Below are 19,709 nucleotides of genomic sequence, written 5' to 3' on the forward strand. Positions count from 1 at the left end.
TCTGAGGTAACAGAGCCCTGTGAACAGTGATCACCATAGCAACTCCAATGGACAGGGTGGGCTGCTCCCCAGCAACGATCCACTGGTCTCCAGCAGCAGTTGTGTGGTGCAGATCTGCACTCCTGGGCCTCGGCACACACCAGGGCAGTTCACATGTTTTCTGACTTTATGAGAGTGGACAGGCGAGGCAGGGACCCTGAGGTGGGCCAGGAGTCTGCCAGGACACGGGGCTTCATCTTCTTTCTCTCTATGCAGAGCTGCTTGTGAGTGGAGCTCCCAGACCGCAAGGGATCTACTTTCCCTCCCTCCTTGACCAACGTCTCTTGGGATCTTTCTCTCCAGGTCAGAAACTGGCAGTGAGCCTATACTTCTGTTCAAACCACTCCAGGCCACTCTGGACTGGGGGTGTCCCCAGAGCTGATGGGGAGCTCCAGTGGGCATATTGGGGGCGGGGGGTGGCTGGGGATGGGGAACAGGGGCAGGAGCAGAAAGAGAACTCCAAGAAGACAGGAGGGGAGCTTGGTTTCAGCACCACCTGCAAGAGGTCCTGTTTCTTTTCTGAGCCTCAGTTTTTCCCAGTTTTGAAAGAGGGTGAGTTAACACATTCTCCAAACACCTCACTGAGTCCTCGTGAAAAGAGGCTAGACTCCTAGATGGGGGAATGCTTAACACATGAGCTGCATTTGTCATCTCCTGCTGTATGATAAATCACCCCCCAACTGAGTGACTTAAGACAACATTTATTACCTCGTAGTTTCTGTGGGTCAGGAATACAGATTAGCTTCAATGGGCCATCTGTCTCAGGATCTCTCACAGATGGTGATCAAAGTATTGGCCAGGGCTTCTGTCTCATCTCAAAGGACAGTTAGTGAAGGACCTCTTTCCATGACCATGCCCAAGGTAAGACTCGGTCCCTCAGATTGTTGAACTGAGTCACATTTCTTCTGGATCTGGTAGCCACAGGCCCTCAGTTCTTTGCCATGGGGGCCTCTCCAGAAGGCAGCTCACAACACAGAAGCTGCTTCCATCAGCATAAGAAGAGCCAAGGAGAGTCAGAGAGAATGTGAACAAGACAAGTCACAGTCCACCTCAGACCATCCGCCAGCTTCTGATGACAAGCATCCCTTCCAGGACTTCCCTGGTGGTTCAGTAGTTAAGAATCTGCCTTGCAGTATAAGAGACATAACTTCAGTCCCTGGTTGGGGAACTAAGATCCCACATACCTTAGAGCAACTAAGCCCACAAGCCACGACTAGAGTCCACTTGCTACATAATGCAAGATTTCGCATGATGAAATGAAGATCTTGTGTGCCACAACTAAGACCCAACACAGCCAAAACAGAAATAATTTTTTTGTTTATTTAAAGGTAGCAAGTCACTAGGTCTAGCCCAGACTCAAGGGTTGAGGGGAAATACAGTGTATGAATAATATGAATACCAGGGGGCTAAGGGTCATTCAAAGTCATATCAGAAGCTGCACAATCACCAAACAATTAAGTCAAAATTAACAGGGGTGATTTTCTAAGAGAATACAATTCTTCTCGTTCTTAACCTCTCTGAGTTTATTGGCGGAGACCAATTCGCTGGGTGACCCGACAAATCACACCCTCTGAGTCTCAGTTTCTTTATCTGTAAAATAAAGGGATTGGATTAACTAATCTCAAAGACCCTTTCCAGCTCTAACTTGATGCTTCTATGCTTTCCTTATTAAAAGATACTTACCACTTAGATCTAGGTATTATCCATTATACAATAAATCCTTTTATCCTATTCATATTACAAATTTCACAAAAGTCCTTTAAAAACACATGCAAAACAATAAAAGAATATGAATAAGGAAAAAATTCACTTAGAAGAAAGGAACATAAACCTGAAAGCTGCAGAGGCTTTTGAAGATGCCAGCGCTGGCCCTCAAATTTGACCCAAAGGCCTGTTCTTTGGAAGAAAGACAGAGATTATCCCAGGGTTAATTCCTGCTCTTGGCTCTCCTCCATGTTGGCCAAGCTGGTTCCTCTTTTTGAATGACCAGTTAGTAAAAACAGACAAAATCCTATTTGCAGAAGGCAAGTAGTCCCTAGGATGGGGGGCTTGGGGCAATGCCCCTCCCAGCTAGGTGCCTGCTGGGGGCCCCTAGAGAGAGTTGGGTGGTAGAGATGGGGGAGAAAATGGAAAAAAAAGATTGTAAAGGAGGAGGAGGAACCCCAGGTTCCTTGAGAAAGAAGTACTGGGAATGGGGTGACCCAGACTGCCAGGGTCCAGGAAGCAGATCCAGTGCCAGGGATGATGAGTGGATGGAGCAGGAGGCTCCTTGGTGCCAGAGAGCCCTGGAGGCTGCACAGGGAGCCCTCTGATCAGGGGCTGGGCAGATGGCCACCGGTCTCCCTGTTCAGCCCTCCATTCATCTTTGTTTACAGAGACTTGTCATTTGAGATGACCCTGTGTGTTTCTTTATCTGCAGGACTAAGCTTGGAATTACCTGTTCCACAGCAAGAGCCAATGGAGCTGGGCCACCTAGCAGGTAGGACGGGCAAGCAGGGACATGCTGAATGCATGTGCAGGGCCTCTGGAGGGACCCCCTGAGGACAGCAGGGACCAACCCTGCCCCCTCTTAGTCTTGCTTTGTCCCCTGGACCTGCTGTGTGGCCCCGACTTCCTTGAGGCTTCTATCTGAAGACAGAAGGAAGAGGAAGGGCGCAAAGGATTGCTGATCCCCTCCCATCTGCCGGGTCTAGGGATTATGACCCCACCTTAGCGTCCCCTCTTGTAACCAAACACAAGTTCATGTGCCCATGGCACAGTGAAGCCATATAAACTAAAATATCAGAGTTTGGAGCAGAAAAAAGTTCTTTACAGGGCCAAGCAAGGAAAATGGGTGGCTCATGCTCAAAACCCCTGAACTCCTCGATGGTTTTCAGGCAGATTTTGTAGGTTTTGGGGTGAAGGCTGCAAGGTATATGACTTCCTTCTGATTGGATGGTAGTGAGGTAACAGAATGGTGCTCTAGGAATCTTGTGCTCCAGTCTGAAGTTTTCATACTCCACCAGGGTGGAGACCTTAGTTCCTGCAGAAAAACTCAAAGGTATCCCTTGAGGAGAAACTAGGATCCTGCTTTAGTCACTGCCTTATTGTTTTGTTTTGTTTTTTTCTGGCTGCACCACGCAACTTTTGGAGTCTTAGTTCCCTGACCGGAGATCGAACCTGCAGCCTCGGGAGTGAGAGTGTGGCGCCCTAACCACTGGAGTGCCAGGGATTCCCTGCAATATTTTTTATTATTTATGTGGCTGGGCTTCCCAGGTGATCCTGTGCATAAAGAATCCGTCTGCAATGCAGGAAACACAGGAGATGAGAGTTCAATCCCTGGCTCTGGAAGGTCCCCTGGAGGAGGGCATGGTAATCCACTCCAGTATTCTTGCCTGGAGAATCCCATGGACGAAGGAGCCTGGTGGGCTACTGTCCATAGGGTCAGACATGACTGAAGTGACTGAGCACACACACACACATTGGCTTTCTGAGCCAGGGGCAGGAGATATGTTCCCAGCCATTGCAGCTCTCCTAACCCTAAAGGGTAAGTGGAGGGTGAGCAGGCAGTTAAGATACACTGTGTTTAGAGGAGGCAGGCAGTAGCACAGCCTGGGAGAAACAGGAGTATGGATCCTGGAGACCTGCCCGCTTCCTCCTCACCATTCTCCTTCCCACCGTCATCACCCCCGTGGAGCTGAAGTCAGAATATCCTGTTCTTGCCCCTTTGTTCTCTGCACAAAAGAGGAGAAACCTGTTCCCCCAGATCAGACTGCCTTCCCTCCATCCTCTCTTGTGGTTCTGGCTATCAAACAGGCAGCCAAGAAAAGGGCACCTCTGGGGACAAGGTTTCCAGGATGGGGACAGTGATCCTTCTCAAGAGAACGGAGGCAGACAGCAGTAAGAGCACGCAGCACCGGCCTGATCACCATGGCCCTCCCTTGTGCTTGTGGGGAGATGGAAGCCCAGCTCAGGGCAGGGCTCCTCCTGAGCCCACGGGGCTGTGTGTCTTTCAGGAGCACTGGAGGATCCATCCAAAACACTGTGGAGGGACAGCTATCACCTGAGACTGAGGATTGTGGGGGGAGGGGGCAGAGACAGACCTGTCTTCTGTATTTTGCCCAGTAAGAAGGTGTTTATTATATACCATGTGTGAAATGCTACGTAAAATGTGTTGTAAGTCACCGTCCAGTGGGTTGTAAGGTGAACTGTTACTTACTTACGGATCATTAAGAAAGAAAACATTGCTGGTTAGACCAGAGCACATTGATTGTCAGATGCAGCCGGATGTCAAGGATGCTAACAGGAGAAGAAAGGACATTTCAGAATTGATGAGCTGCAGGGTGACCCTGGGTCTGATACCCCTGCAGCCATCTACTCATTCACTGGCTCATCGATGGGTGCCACCAGCATCTCTGATGCACAGGGTTCTGGTGGGTGCTAAGGGGAGGCCCAGGACCAACTCACCTGTGGACCCACTACCGTGACTCCCCTCCCCCATCAGGGAGAGAAAATAACAGGGTTTGAAGCTTACAAGGATGGTGAGAGAGGAAAACCCAGAGAGATGCATGGAGCGTGCTGGGAACAGAGTTGTGGAGTTGAAAAGGAGGCGTTGGCTCCACCAGCTTGGGGTGGGTGTCAGGGAGGACTTTCTGGTGGGGCTGAATTGGAAAGAACCTGGAGGATTTTGACTCAGAAAAGGAGGGGCTGAATTTCCAGGTAGCAGAACCAGTCTGAGCAAAGGCTGGGAGGTCGGACCTCATGAGGTGGGGAAGGAGTGGCAGTCTGGCTGGAGCCGGGGGTCAGGGAAGAGAATGCGACCTGCAGGCTTGGGCAGGAGATTCCTGGGAACTGGAAGTTAGGGTAGGAGTGGGGATGGGGAGGGGGGAGGGGAGAGGTGGGGTGTGAGAGCCCGGAAGTGGCTGGGATGACACCACTCCATGAGCTGGAGAACAGAGGAGAGAAGTGGGGTTGGGGAGCAGCTCTAAATGGGGAGCAAACACCAGCCCAACCCAGTTCTAGTACTTGCTAGCCGTGTGACTTGGCCAAGCCCAAAGATGTCCTCTGCCAGCTTTCACAGTTGCTCACGGATTGTTGGAGGTCAGGGGTTGGGGGTGGTGGATGGAGGGGGTTCAAAGTACAGAAGGGAACTAACCAAAAGGAGTCAGTTCACTAAAGCACAGAGGGGTCACCTCCTTTCTGAAGGTCACACAGCTGGCCTCAAGGCTGGTCAGGCTGGGGCTGTAGCCCCTGTGGTCAAAAACAGTGAGGGCTGCCTTGTCCAGTGACACTTTTCAGGCTCCTACCTTCTCTCTTGGCCTCTCTCCTGATTTCTCACCCATGCTTCTGTCTCCCATGACTTCTTTTCATCTACCCCCTAACACCCCACACCATCTTTTTTTTCTACTCTGGGTTGTCTGTCTGTTCCCCCTCCCCACACCCATCATTGTTTTCCTACCCTCCACTTTCTACATCTCTCTGTCTCCTCTCCTTCCTTCCCTGTCTCTTCCCTTTCCAGGTACAACCACTCTGACCAGGGCCCATCCGAACAACAACAAGGAAGGCCAGCAGGACACGGACCCCTGGAGAGCTGCCCGTAGCCCTTTGGATACCTCCAAGCTCAAGTACCAGGCCCCAGTCTCCCCAAAGACATCCCTGTACCGAGGAGACAGCCCCCGAAGCAGCTCCCTGGGGCGGGCCTCCCTGGAGGAGATCCCGCCTCCACCCCCTTCAGCTGTCAGCCGGGGATCCCCCTGGAGGGACTCAGACCCGGAATCCCTGAAGAAAGGGAGCTTCAGACCCTCCTCGAGGGACAGCAGGGCTTCCTTACGAGAAGGGGCTCAACCGTGCCAGACGCTGAAGGAAGACCCCATCTCGGAGGCCCAGGGCCAGAGCGGCAGCAGCATTCCCAAAAACATTCGTCACAAGTTTGGGAGCAACGTGGTGGACCAGCTGGTCTCTGAAGAGCAGGTGCCATAACGGGGTTCAGGAAGCTAAGGGTGGCAGGAGGGTCAAGGATGGAGATGGGCAATGAGGACCCTGAAGGAAGTGGCTCTCAAGTACAGAGTCCCTGTGATAATATCATCAGAGTAGTGTTTACCGCACACTTGCTATGGCCCAGGCACTGTGCACTGTTCAGTATTCACATCTGACCGTTCAATTTTCCCAGTAAGGGAGATGCTATAATAATCCTCATTTTCAGATTAGAAGCCCAAGCTTTAGCAGGCTTAAGTAAATTAACCCAAGTTAAACAGGATCCAAACTGGCTGGCAGATTCTGGAGCCCTGGTCTGTAATGATTTTGCACTTAACAAGATTTATGTTAGAATTAGATGCTTTTAACTTAAGTCTCCTCAAGGGGACAGGAGTAACTGGGAATCAGAAGATTTAGGTTTGAATCCTGGCTCTGCCCCTGAATCCTAGGAGACTTTGTATCGCTACTTCTTCTCTCTGGACCCAGTCTCTACATCTGTCAGGTGAGGCTGACTAGATCAGGCTGGCAAATAACAGCCTGAATTCACGGCAGACATCACCAATCGATGCTGGTGCTTTTCCCCCACTTGATACATCATTGCAGGAACTCAGTGCTGATCAACTGAAAGTTGAGAGAAAATTTACCTGCCTACCTGCCATTTCTGGCCAAATAGAGATATTTTGAGGCATTTTGAGGCATATTTTCAAAGTCACCATCTCAACCCTCATAATGGATACACTGTAGAGCAGGCTAGGCACTAGTCAGTTTCTTTTTTTGCTCTTGTTCAGTGGCTAAGTCATGTCCGACTCTTTTCAACTCCATGGACTTCAGCACACCAGGCTCCCCTGTCCTTCACCATCTTTTTGAACAAATGATAAATCTGGAGCTCAGAGAGGTGAAATGATCTGCCTGGGGTCACACAGAACAAGTAGAAGAGCCAGGGTCAGAAAGGCTATGGGTGGGTCCCTTTCTACTTTATCATCTTAAGATGGGGTGACCCTTGCACCTGTTAGTCTGGGAGGTCAAAATCCTAAACCCCCCGCTCCACTTGGAGGGTCTTGCCCCAACTTGAGGTTGGCAGTATGGTCACTATCTCTCTCTGCCCTTCTTAGCTTAGGGAACATGCCATTTCTCTCTTTGGTCATCATTGTCTTGGGCTTAAGTCAAGAGACCTGTGTTTTGCTTTGTTTTATATCCAGCTGTGACCCAGATCACAAGTAGCATTAGGCCAGCAAATATTAGAACTGGAAGTTACTTCAAAGACCACCCAGTTCTGCCCCAACCCTCATTTTAAGAGTAGGGGAATTGAGGCCCAGAGGGGAGCAGAGACTTGCCCAAATTAGCAGCTGGTATATGGCAGAGTTGGGACCCAAACCAGGTTTCCTGGCTCCTAGGCCTGGGCTCAACCACTCCTATCATTGTAGGAGGCCAGTCAGGGCTTCTTTCTCCAGCTGTATGCTGGGTTGAGTCCCTGCCCTGAGGCCCAGTTTCCTTATTTATAAATTGTGGAAATAATACCAGCTTATAAAAATGTCCCCTGGTGATGTTCCATAGGGCTTCCCTGGTAGCTCACACGGTAAAGAATCCCCCTGCAATGCAGGAGACCTGGGTTCGATTCCTTGGTCAAAAAGATCCCTTGGAGAAGGGAATGGCAACACACTCCAGTATTCTTGCCTGGAAAATCCCATGGACAGAGGAGCCTGGTGGGCTATAGTCCATGGGATCACAAATAGTTGGACAAGACTGAGCAACTGACACGTTCACACTTTCAATGTAGGGAGATTGAACGTAGGGAGTTCGGTTGAACACAGGGAGACTGAATGTAGGGAGTTTTCATAATCTTTTTCTTCCTTGATGCCTGAGGCCCCTGTGAAAGCTGAGGTGGTATGGGGGGGTGGAGGGCCTTCAGCTATGCCATCTCCCAGCACTGGGAGTTGGTTGAAGGCTGCAGGCTTAGGGTGGGGAGAGGGTGGTGAGGGCAGGCTCCAAGGGAGGAGAAGTTAGAGGGGAGATATGGGATTCACTTTGCTGCCCTACCTTTTGTCTTCTCTCTCCCTCCTTCCCTTCCTACTTAGGCTCGAAAGGCAATTGGGGAAGCCTTGGAGGACCAGAAGAGGGCCAGCTCATGGCCCAGCAGGATCCAGAGCCCCACGGAAATTACCTCCATCTTTTCAGACTACTATGATCTGGGCTACAACATGCGGGCAAACTTGTTTCAAGGTCAGGCCAAAAGACAAGTGTATGGGCTATGAAAACCCACAGCCCTCAAATCATTGGGCCAGGAAGGACCTGTATCCCCAAAGGAATCTAAGACCCCAGGATACATCCCCAGGGACACTTGTTTCACAGCCACCAAGGGCCACCTGTATGCCAGGCCTTGTACCAAGTGCTGGGAATGTCCAGTTCCCTGGCAATCTGTCCTCAAGGGCAGATGGTCCCTCCCAGTTGGCAGTCAGCCCTACCTCCCCGCTGTACCTCTGGTGTCCTAATCTGCCAAGAGGAGGCCAGTGCATCTCTGGTCTGGCCTACTTTGGTTACAGTGACAGTATCAAACTTCCTGTGTTCAAAGTTCAGTTTAGCCAATGGGTGTGGCCTCAGTTAGGATCCTTAACCTCTCTGAGCCTCAGCCAACCTTCTTGGTTGTTGTTGTTCAGTTGCTAAGTCATGTCAATTCTTTGCGACCTCATGGACTGCAGCATGCCCAGCTCCTCTGTCCTCCACTGTCTCTTGGAGTTTGCTCAAATTCATATCCATTGCATTAGTGATGCTATCTACTCATCTCATCCTCTGCCTCCCCCTTCTCCTTTTGCCTTCAATCTTTCCCAGCATCACAGTCTTTTCCAATGAATCAGCTCTTTCCGTTAGGTGGCCAAAGTATTGGAGCTTCAGCTTCAGCAATAATCCTGCCAATGACTATTCAGGGTTAATTTCCTTTAGGATTGACTAATTTGATGATCTTGTAGTTCAAGGGACTCTTAAGAGTCTTCTCCAGCACCACAATTTGAAAGCATCAATTCTTCATCACTCAGCCTTCTTTACGGTTCTTCTTTATGTACTTTCTTGGTACAATGGGGCTTATAACATGACAGGATTTTATGAGGAACCAGCTTACTATCTGATAGGCCAGTATTTTTATTTCCTAGAGCCCAGCAGGGGCACCTCCAGGGCAAAGTGTGGGTCCAAGGCCAGGACATCTGCATTGAGTCCTGTGGGCCTCTGAGGTCCTATTTGTCAGAGGAGTACCCCTACCTCCATCTCATAGGCTGATGGGAAACAATTTTCCAGGGCTTCTCGGTCATACAAGGTAGATCTGAAACTCAAATCTAGGTTTTTCTTCAGCCTGCAAAGCCCCAGAGTCTTTTCCCAGTACTTAGTCACCTCTCAAAATATGACCCTGTTCCCAGGGGTCTAACTGATTGCCTGGATGGGGGTCCTCGGTCAGCAAGGGGGAGCTTCTCTCTGTCCCCACATTTCAGTTTGGCCATATTGCAAAATATAAAGTCTTTCTAGCCCCCTTCTTTCCTCTCTCTTTACTCTATGCCTTCTCAGTGTCCTCAGGGCCTGGCAAGCCTCTTACCTGGCTCAGATCCTCATCACCCAAGAAACCAGACAACCACTAGAAAACTTTCTGAGTTTTCCTTTGAGCTTGAAGAAAGGGTAGTGCTTGGGGAGAGAAGAGAGAATACAGTCTCAGATTGTCCCTTTCTGAGTCTTGGAAGTCGGTCTTCCATTGCAACTGTTACTCAATAATTTTATGTGTGTCTTTATATGGTGATGCCTACATACATTTTAAAGAATGATATAAAAAGCATCTGTGTATACTTTACCTAGGGCTTCCCTGGTGGCTCAATGTAAGGTATCTGCCTGCAATGCAGGAGACCCCAGGTCGGGAATAGCCCCTGGAGAAGGGAGTGAATGACAACCTACTACAGTATTCTTGTCTGGAAAATTCCATGGACAGAGGAGCCTGGCCAACTTCAGTCCATGGGGTCACAAAGAGTCGAACATGACTGAGGACTAACATGCACATGCACACTTCAGCCAGCTTGAGAAACACAATTGCGCCAAGGGAGCAAACCCATGGAGCCAGTGCAAACTAGCTTGCATCAGCTTCTAAGAGCTGATTGTTAAATTTTACCAAATTGTTGATATCGTGAGCTATCTTACAATTGGCCATAGTCCTACAATTGACCTTTGAACATAGAGCAGTCAGGGTGTCAACCACCACCCTACCCGCACCCCCAGCACACAGTCAACAATCCAAGTACTACTGTCTCTGCCCCCAAAACAAAGGAATTGACAAATGACTCACCCAAGGGAGGACGCTGAGATAGTTGAAACAGAATCAGGACTCAAATCCTAGTTCTTTTGATTCCATGTATCGTGACCCATAACCAAACACAAACTTCCCCTACACCTAGTTAATTTTCAAAGATCTGTAGAAGGAAAATGCAGGTACTATATTTATTGAAAAAAAAATACACATATAGGTGGACCAGTGCATTTCAAACCCATATTGTTCAAGGGCCAACTGTATTGACACTCCAGAAATTGGCAAGGGCTTACAAATTAGGGCGTTGCTTTCTGCACCCAGCAGAAAGCAGACAGGCAGTGTGCCTCACCCATCCATCCCCCTCCATCCGCCTAGGTTGGTCTTGGCATTTGCTGCTCCAGGCTGAGGAGGCACCTGTGGCTGGACAGGAGTGGGAGGGAAGAAGCAGGCTAGGTGGGGAAGGCCTCAGGAAGGTCTTTTCTCTTAGTGAGGTAAGAAGCCAAGGGAGAATGTCATTGACTTAGAGTAAAGGATGGCTCCAGTTGCTGTGTCGAGAACACAGGGAGCTGGGATAGAAACAGGGAGACCAGTGAGGAGGTGCCTGCAAAAATCCAGGTGGGGTAAATGATGGGGGCTTGGTCTAGAGAGCAGGGCTGCTGCATTTTATGACTCTGATGGGTACCATTGTGCAAGAATGGGCTTCCCAGGTGGCTCAAGTGGTAAAGAACCTGCCTGCCAACGCAGGAGATGTAGGAGATGCCAGTTTGATCCGTGGGGTGGGAAGATCCCCTGGAGGAGGAAATGGCAACCCACTCCAGTATTCTTGCCTGGGAAATACCAAGGACAGAGGAGCCTGATGGGCTTCAGCCCATGGGATCACAAAGAGTCGGACACAACTGAGCACGCACACACATTATGCAATATGGTGGCACAGGGAGGTAATGGTGAAGGTGATCTGATGCAGAAGGAGCCTGGCTATTTGTGTAAGGCAGGGCAAACACAACACACTAACCGATGGATTTGGGGCGCACAAGAGGGAATAAATGTTGATGTCATGGTTTTTGACCTGAACAACCTAAAGGATGAGATTGGCATTTACTGAGATAGAGTAGGGTCCAGGAGGAATGGCTTGAAGAAATCCTATGCCATGCTGAGTCATGAAGACAATCTTTTATATAGTCTACTAAAATATTTAGTTTTGGTTTTCACACTGAAGTCTTTAATCCATGTGGAGTTTATTTCTGTTTTTAGTGTGAAGCAGGGATTCATTGTTAATTTCTTGTTGGTTTGGATTACCAATTTTCTTAGTACCTTTTACTGAATAATCTCATCTTTCCCCCCAGTGACCTGCAGCGGTACCACTGGTCTCCATCAAGTTTCCTTATGTGCATGGATCAGTTTCCAGGCTCTCTATTCTGTCCACTGGTCTAATATTACACTTTTAATTATCAGGGTATTAAAAGTGGCCTGATATCTGGTTGGGCTGTCTTCACTCCCCACCCCTTCACCACCACCAGCAGGAACAGCTAATGTCTTAGCTTATTCTAGGCTCTTTGCTCTTCATATAAATTCTAAATCAGCTTGTCAATATCCATGAAAAATCCTGTTGGCATTTTGATTGAAAGTATTGATACAGTGAATCTACAGCTCAATTTAGGGGCAGTTGTCAGTTTTATGACAATGAATTTTCCAATCCATGGGTATGGTCTACAACCCCGTTAATTTAAATCTACCTTCAAAATGTGTCAATAACACTTTATAATTTTTTTTCTACAAAGATTACACAACTTTTTTTTAGACTTGCTTGAAAAATCTTTTATTTATCTATATTTTTTGCTGTTTATTGCAAATAGTATCTCTTTAAAAATGTGATTTTTTTCTAACTTTGTTGCTTATATACACAGAGGCAATTTTAATTCTTGTACATTAGTCTTACATCCAGAGGGCTTACTCAGTTCACCTGTTAATTCCAATGATTTGTTTGTAGATTCTTCGGGGCTTCTTCTTTTTAATAATAACAATGGCTCTATTTATGTGTAGCATGTAACATGAGCCAGGCACTGCTCTAAGTACTTTATATACATTTTAATTTTCATAAGAACCTTAGGCAGTATTGCTATAATCTACCCCTGCCACCTTTTTAAGATAGAAACAATGACTTGCTTAAGGCCACTTGGTTAAATAACTTGCTTAAGGCCACACAGCTAGGAATAGTCAGAGTTGGGGTTAAACTCTGGCAGCCTGGACCAGAGTTCACATTATTACCCACGAGGCTCTATTCCATCTTTGTACCATCTGTCCCAGCTTGTTTGTCTGGGACAATGGTGCAAGTAAGCAGATATCCTTCTCTGCTTCTTGATTCTAATGTTTTACCATTAAATCCAATATTTTAAAAAGAATTTGAAGGTACCTTTTATCAGTTTGAGGGTTCCATTTATTCCTAGTTAGCACTTAAATTTTTTAAAAAGTCGTGCATGAGTGCTGTTTTGGTTTAGTTTTTTTCACTGCACTGCTTGGCTTGCATGGAAGAGTTCCCCACCCAGACCCTCGGCAGGATGGAGTCCTAATCACTGGATTGCCAGGGAAGCCCCATAAAGTTTTTCTATTTTTGTCTGAGTCTCACATCTTAGTTCCCCGACCAGGGTTGGAACCATGAACCCCACAATGGGAGCACAGAGTCTTAACCTCTGGACCATCAGGAAAGTCATACAGCTGTTACTTAGATGCTCATATGATTTTTTTCCTTAGATCTGTTGAAGTGGCAAATTATAGTAACTGATTTTTAAATATTAAACCAAACTTGTATACCTGCATTTAAATTAATACAGATGCATTATCAGGCTTCCTGGGTGGCTCAGGGGTAAAGAATCCACCTGCCAACACAGGAGTCGAGGGTTCAATCCCTGGGTTAGGAAGATCCCTTGGAGGAGGGCATGGTTACCCACTCCTTGCCTGGGAAATCCCAAGGACAGAGGAGGCTGGCGAGCTACAGTCTACGGAGATCACAAAAGAGTTGGACATGACTTAGTGATTAAACAACAGACGCATTATTTTTTTTTAATTGTAAAGGCTGTCATGTAGAAGAGTGTATAAAGTCTGTGTGTAGAGTATAAAGAATAACAATAACTAGTTGTGTGCCACCTCCTGGGTCAATGGGGGGCTTTACAGGGACCTCAGAAGCCTCTCTTGTATTTCTCCCAGCTGCCTCATCTCACTTTTGTTTGACCCTTTTTTGTTATTGGTTTTTGGCTCATGGCTGTGAAAGTGCTGAGTCCTAACCACTTGACTGGCAGGGAAGCAGCTGTTTGACTCTTGTTAACAATCCCTTTGCTTTTCTCTATGGTGTCAGACCTCCTGGGCAAGAGACCTTTGAGTACAGACCAGAAGAAGTGGGGCTTAGCCTGTGGATTGCGGGGGAAGAGCAGGCAGGCACAGGGGCCATGCTAAGGACACAGGCTCTTTCTGGCCCTTTTACTGGAAGCCACTGTAGGATTTTGTACTAAGGAGTGACTTCTGTTTCCAAGGATCCATCTGGCTGTAATGTTATAGGAAAGAACCCAGAGGGGCAAGATTGGAAGCAGGGGGATCAGTGAGGAGGACCAGATCAGAGGCAGGATTGAAAATGGCTCCAGGCTGGTCCTCTCTCCACTAGCTCATACCTGGGTCACGGAAACACATGCATATACGTCCTTGCACTTGAGGGATTATGCCTGGCTCACTCTTATCTGGGGCCAATGCCTCTTGTTCCAAGCCTTGGTGCTTTCGGGCAAACTTTCGGGCAATGTGTCAAGCTCCCCAAGTGACCCCAGGAGTCATTTCACAGCTCAGTCTGTTATCTGATCTCTACTAGCCTTAGGGCTTCAGTCCAAGTCTCTGAACATTGTGTTCTGTAAGCATTTAAATCGATACATACCAAACACCATAAAAATCACTTTAAAAAAAAGTGGATTTCTTTCTCAATAGCATCATTAGAGAACACGACCTGTAATGATTGCCGTCCTTTCAAATGTGGAGCTTTATAACCCAACAGATGGTCAACTTTTATAGATAATCAATATATATTTGAAAATGATTTGAATTCAGGATTCTGTATTTGTTCAATAAAGCAGGCTTGCTAATTATTCCTATAGAAATCTTCGAATTCCTTGTTAATGTTTTTTGTTTAATCTATTAATTACTAAAAGATGTACCTTCAAGTCTTTCCCTATGATAGCAGCCTTGTCAATTGCTCTTTGTAGTTCTGTCAGTTTTGCTTTACCAATTTTGTGATTATTCCAGTACAGCTAATTTAGAATTATTATGTCACCAGAATGAACTGCAGTTACTTTTATTTCTTATAGTGCTTTTGCTTTACAGTCTATTTTATCCAATATTAATGTAGTATGACTAGATTGCTTTGTGATTTTGTGATTATTAATCCTTTTCTGTATTTCCATGTTTATTCTCTCTTTGTGTCCTTTTGCTTTAAATGTGCTTTAAATAATATATATCTTAAAACATCTATAGCCTGATCATCTGTTTTTTAAACAGCTAGTCTACTCCATTTATATTTATTTTAATTACTATAGATATGGATTTACTTGTATGGTCTTATTTTGTACTTTATGTTTGACCTAATTTTTCTCTGCTGCCTTTTTTCTCCTTCCCTTGTTTTAGGTTTGAGTGAGCTTTCTTTTTCCCCCAATCTAATTTTTGTCCTTATTCTTCCTATTCTCTCAGTGGTTATCCTTGACTTTTTTTCTTTCTGGCTGAACTGTATGACTTGCAGGATCTTAGTTCCCCTATCATGGAAGCTCATTACTAACCACTGGACCTCCAGTGAATTTCCTATCTTTGACATTTTTACATGCATAGTTAGCAAATTCTAAAGTCAATCAAGCTATTTCAGCTTTTCTGAACAATATAAAGGTGTTAGAATGCTTCACCTTTATTCTTGCCACCCCTCCAATATCAGCTAACGTGTGATTATTTTACAGGTTTTTTTTTACTCTACGTAAGCAAAGTAGTTTAAGCTGTGGATTCTGGAGCTGCAGGATCCGAGTTTGAGTCCTCCATCTTTCACTTACCAGCTGTGTGACTTTAGACAAGTGACTTAACCTTTCTGTGCGTCAGTGACTTAAACAACAAAACGGGGGTAATAACCACACTTCTTAGGGTTGTTGGGAAAATTCAGCGAAGAAGTTCTGTAAAGCTTTGAATGAAACTGTCTGTGCTTAGCACCTGCTAAATCTTCAAAAATACTTACCTGTCGCAGTCATTATTTTGCTCCATATATTCAATATTGGTACTGTTGTTATAATTGATGTGTATTTAGATTTATTCAAGGTTTTCAATATCTTTGCCTACCATCCCTTCTTTTACCTCAGATTTTCCTTCTGGGATTATTTTTTCTTTCTGAATTATGTTGTTTAGAAGATATTTGGGGTGAGATTCTGTTGTTGGGTTTTTTGGGTGTTTTTTTGCTAAGCTGTGTGGCCTACAGGATCTCAGTTCCCCAAGCAAGGATCAAACCTGTGTCCTCTGCATTGGGAGCACGGAGTCTTAACCACTGGACTGCCCAGGAAATCCCTGTTGTTGGTAAATTTTAAGCTCAGAAAGATTTTTATTTCATCCTATTCTTGGAAGAGTTATTGTAAACAGTTCGAGATTGTTGATTTCTTTTTGTCAGCACTTTGATGATGCTAATTTATTTCCTTCTCACTTGGATGGCTAATTAAACGCATTATTGTTCTCTGTAAGTAGTCTGTCTTTTCTCTGTGGCTATTTCTAAGATTTCTTTGTCTCGGGTATTCTAAATTTTACTTGATTGTACCTAGGTAAGGAATTATTTTCGCTTAAACTGACTGGGGAATTGTGATTCCTGAATCTAAGGATTCATGTATTTCATCAATTCTGAAAAAATTCCAGCCACTATCTTCCCAAATATTATCTCTCTGTTTTCTCCACTCTCTCCTTAGAGCTACAGTTAGACATATGTTAGGCCTTCTCATTTAATCTTTAACAGTTTTTTATTTTCCACATCTTTATTTCCCCCCTCTATGCTGCATTCTACTTAATTTCTTTAGATATTATCTACTAGTTTACCATTTTTTCTCATCTGTATCTAATTAGCTCTTTTACCTGTCTGTTGAATTTGTTTTTAAAAGTTATGATGTCAATTTTCAAACTTAAAGAAAAGTAGAGAGAAGAGTTTAACAAGCAGATATTGTACTTACCATCCAGCTTCAATAATTATCAATATGCAACTAATCTTGTTTCATCATTTTCCTCACCCACCCATTCATTCCCACCCCAGATAATTCTGAAGCAAATCCCAGGCCTCTCACCGTCCATCACCTTTCTTTTTATTTTCCATCCATTGTGTGTGCGTGCTCAGTCACTTCAGTCGTGTCTGACCTTTTGTGACCCCATGAACTGCAGCCCACCAGGCTTCTCTGTCCATGGGGTTCTTCAGGCAAGAATATTGGAGTGGGTTGCCATGCCCTCCTTCAGGGGATCTTCCTAACCTAGGGATTGAACCCATTACCTTTCAACTATTATATTTCATTTCTGAAATTCCATTTGCTTCTTTTATTAACCTGTCTGTTCTTTCTGGGTAGTTTTTTATTCTTTGCTTATGTTTTTATTCTCTTTTTCACAACTTCACACATTGAATGACAATAATTTTATATTCTGTAAGTGATCATTCAAATCCTTGTGTCTTTTGGAATTTGGTCCTCTGATGATTTTTCTGACTGTTGATCATGGTAACTATTTCCTTATGTGTGTTTTAACTTAACACACAGACCTCAATGAAAATATAGGTACCAACTGCCACATGCCAGCTGCTCCAAGGAATGTAATCTTCCCAATATTGTGAGAACATTTTATTCTTTTGAACAGATCAAGAGGTCAAAGCACTGAGAGATTAAAATCTTATCTGAGGCCATACTGTCCATAAGTGATGGACCTTGGGTTTGAGTCCAGGCCAGCCTTCCTCTGCCTAACCCTTCCTATCCTCTGCCCTTCCACAACCCATGATCCACAGGGGAAACTGACACCCAGATATGAACCCTGGAGTACTTGACCTCTGTTGACTTGGGGCTTCTTTTCTTCATGGGGTTCCATAGGGGCCCCACAGGAGACGAAGAGCCTCATGAAGGCTTCCTACACCCCCGAGGTGATTGAGAAATCAGTGAGGGACTTAGAGAACTGGCATGGCAGGAAGACGGATGATCTGGGTAGGTGGGCAGCTGGGGGTGGGGAAGGAGGGAACTCCCTGGGTAGGGTATGTTGGCCTAAGGTCCTGAGAGAAACCACAGCAGCGGCTAGAGCCCTGGGGTGGGCCCGGAGACATATGGGTTGCCACTGGGACCTGCACACTCCGGAAGTCCTCTTGGTGATTTGTGCTGGCTCCTTCTCTCCTCTCTGCAGGACGGTGGCACCAGAAAAATGCGATGAACATGAACTTGCAGAAAGCACTGGATGAGAAAGAAAAGAGCAAAAACAAGAACTCAAAGTAGATACAGCCCAGGAGAGGTGCCCTCCGCTCATAGAAAGTGCTAATAAAGAAAGGCACACATCCGAACCTTTCTCTCTGCTTGGCTCCTCTCTTCAGGTTGGGGGAGAGGGCAATGTGCAGTGCTGGAGAAAGCTACTGAGAAGGGACAGAAGCCCTAACAGTCCAAACTACCGTTCCCTCCTCGCCCCACCCCAGCCTTTCCCCCTGGGGACACACACACACACACACACACACACACACACACACACACACACGGGGTGCCTCACCAGGGGCGAAGGGCTCCTATAGGGGACCCCTGCTGGATCTTACTGCACGGCCTCCCTAGCACGGCCCCAATTATTTCCAGACATCTGTTCCTTCCCCAAGATCCAATGGACTTCAGAGGGACTGACCACGCCTCTTCCAATCCAGGGGTAATTTTGATTGGTCTTCAGGAATTCTAACCCTTCCTTCTACACACAAAGTGATTAGTTCAGAAAGGGGTACGTGATTCAACTTGGGCCAATGAGATGCGAGAAAAGGTATGGGTGTGTGGAGCATTCTGGGAAATTCTTTTCTCCACTTGGAAAGCTTGCGAGCCTTCCTTGCTCCTCGTGTGGTGAGAGAAAGGTGGAGAGCAGACAGCTCTTGTCAGATACCCTATGACTAAAGGAACTGCAGACACTGCAGCACAATCTGGTTCCCCATGACCTCAATTAACTCGATCCTCCTGGCCAACAGTTTCCCCCGCCACACCCACCGCCCACGCCCTCTGGACTTCTTATAATGTGCACCTGGGCATCTTCTCACTGTTTGAGTCAAACTTATCTTGAACCAATAAGGGCCCCTGGTAACAAGAGAGGAGGGACCTCGAAACTGGGGCACCAAGGAAGAATTCCCAGAGAAGGGGTTCCAGGTTAGACAGTCATGCTTTCCATCTGATCCCGAAGCTTATAACCTGATGGGCCTCCAAGACATAGCTCTCCCCAACGCCCAGATCACTGATATGCACTGAACCAACCCCAAACCTAGGAGCTTAAAATGACCACAGTCATTTATTTACTTAGATTGTGCAGTTTGAGCAGGGTTAGAAGGTATGGCTCATTTCTGCTCCATGGGGCAGCTGCTGTGAAAATGGCTGCTTCTCTCACATACCCGGTGCCTCAGCTGGAGGCCGGTTAGGCATCGCTTTTTCTTTGTTGGAGCTCCACCTCTCCTTGTGGCCAGCTTGGGCTTCTTCCTGGCATGGTGACTGTGTTCCAAGAAGGAGTCTCTCAAAGAGACAAGACTCAGTGTGTTAGAACTTATGTCTTAACACTGGCTTGTTAATGTCCTTGTGGCCAGAGACAAATACAGTCAAGTCAAGCTTCTACTGGGAGGTGGATAAACAAGAGCATTCCTATCAGCAGAAACAGTTCGCTGGGGACTCACCACAGTAACTGTCTACCACAGTGACCACCATCCTCTGGAAAAATCAAAAGTACATCTTTGGCAGAAAAAGGGGGAGGGCCCCTTCTTCCACAAAAAGAAGTGACATCTTTAAGGTAGGATTGGATGTAGTACAGTGAGGTGAATTTGGCTTGATTTAATATTTACTGCATACCTGACTGTGTAAGACATTGAGTTCAGCTCAACTTTTTAATATTATGTACCTGATTTCTGCAAGACACTGTTCTTGTGTGAGAAAAACTACATTTCATCTTTCAGTTCAGAGCAGTTCAGTCACTCACCCATGTCCGACTCTTTGTGACCCCATGGACTGCAGCACGCCAGGCTTCCCTGTCTTTCATAACTCCCGGAGCTTGCTCAAACTCATGTCCATCGAGTCAGTGATGCGATCCAACCGTCTCATCCTCTGTTGTCCCCTTCTCCTCCCACCTTCAATCTTTCCCAGCATCAGGGTTTTTTCCAAGGAGTCAGTTCTTCACATCAGGTAGCCAAAGTATTGGAGTTTCAGCTTCAACA

The 19,709-nt window shown here is 46.4% G+C and overlaps 1 protein-coding gene across 2 annotated transcripts; it reads left to right on the forward strand.

Moving 5' to 3' along the window:
• The first annotated feature begins 48 nt into the window (after positions 1-48).
• On the forward strand, positions 49-17,831 carry CIMIP4 (ciliary microtubule inner protein 4). Of its 2 annotated transcripts, XM_020879746.2 has the most exons (7): positions 49-144; positions 256-342; positions 2,459-2,518; positions 5,537-5,988; positions 8,067-8,211; positions 17,374-17,484; positions 17,678-17,831. In XM_020879746.2, the coding sequence occupies exons 3-7, from the start codon at positions 2,497-2,499 to the stop codon at positions 17,764-17,766; spliced, it is 819 nt and encodes a 272-aa protein (XP_020735405.1). In that variant the 5' UTR covers positions 49-144; positions 256-342; positions 2,459-2,496; the 3' UTR covers positions 17,767-17,831. The 2 variants fall into 2 exon arrangements, with proteins under 2 accessions (XP_020735405.1, XP_020735403.1); XM_020879744.2 differs by lacking the exons at positions 49-144; positions 256-342 and adding an exon at positions 783-900.
• The last annotated feature ends 1,878 nt before the right edge of the window (positions 17,832-19,709 follow it).

Source organism: Odocoileus virginianus, chromosome 23, assembly GCF_023699985.2.
Source record: "Odocoileus virginianus isolate 20LAN1187 ecotype Illinois chromosome 23, Ovbor_1.2, whole genome shotgun sequence".
NCBI classification, from domain to species: Eukaryota; Metazoa; Chordata; class Mammalia; order Artiodactyla; family Cervidae; genus Odocoileus; species Odocoileus virginianus.

Bases quoted from the DNA above. Each gene is read 5' to 3' on its own strand.
- CIMIP4 (XM_020879746.2), top strand. From the start codon at position 2,497: ATGGAGCTGGGCCACCTAGCAG. The intron at 8,212-17,373 runs GTCAGGCCAAAA...GGGGTTCCATAG, and splicing joins GCGGGCAAACTTGTTTCAAG to GGGCCCCACAGGAGACGAAG. The intron at 17,485-17,677 runs GTAGGTGGGCAG...TCCTCTCTGCAG, and splicing joins CAGGAAGACGGATGATCTGG to GACGGTGGCACCAGAAAAAT.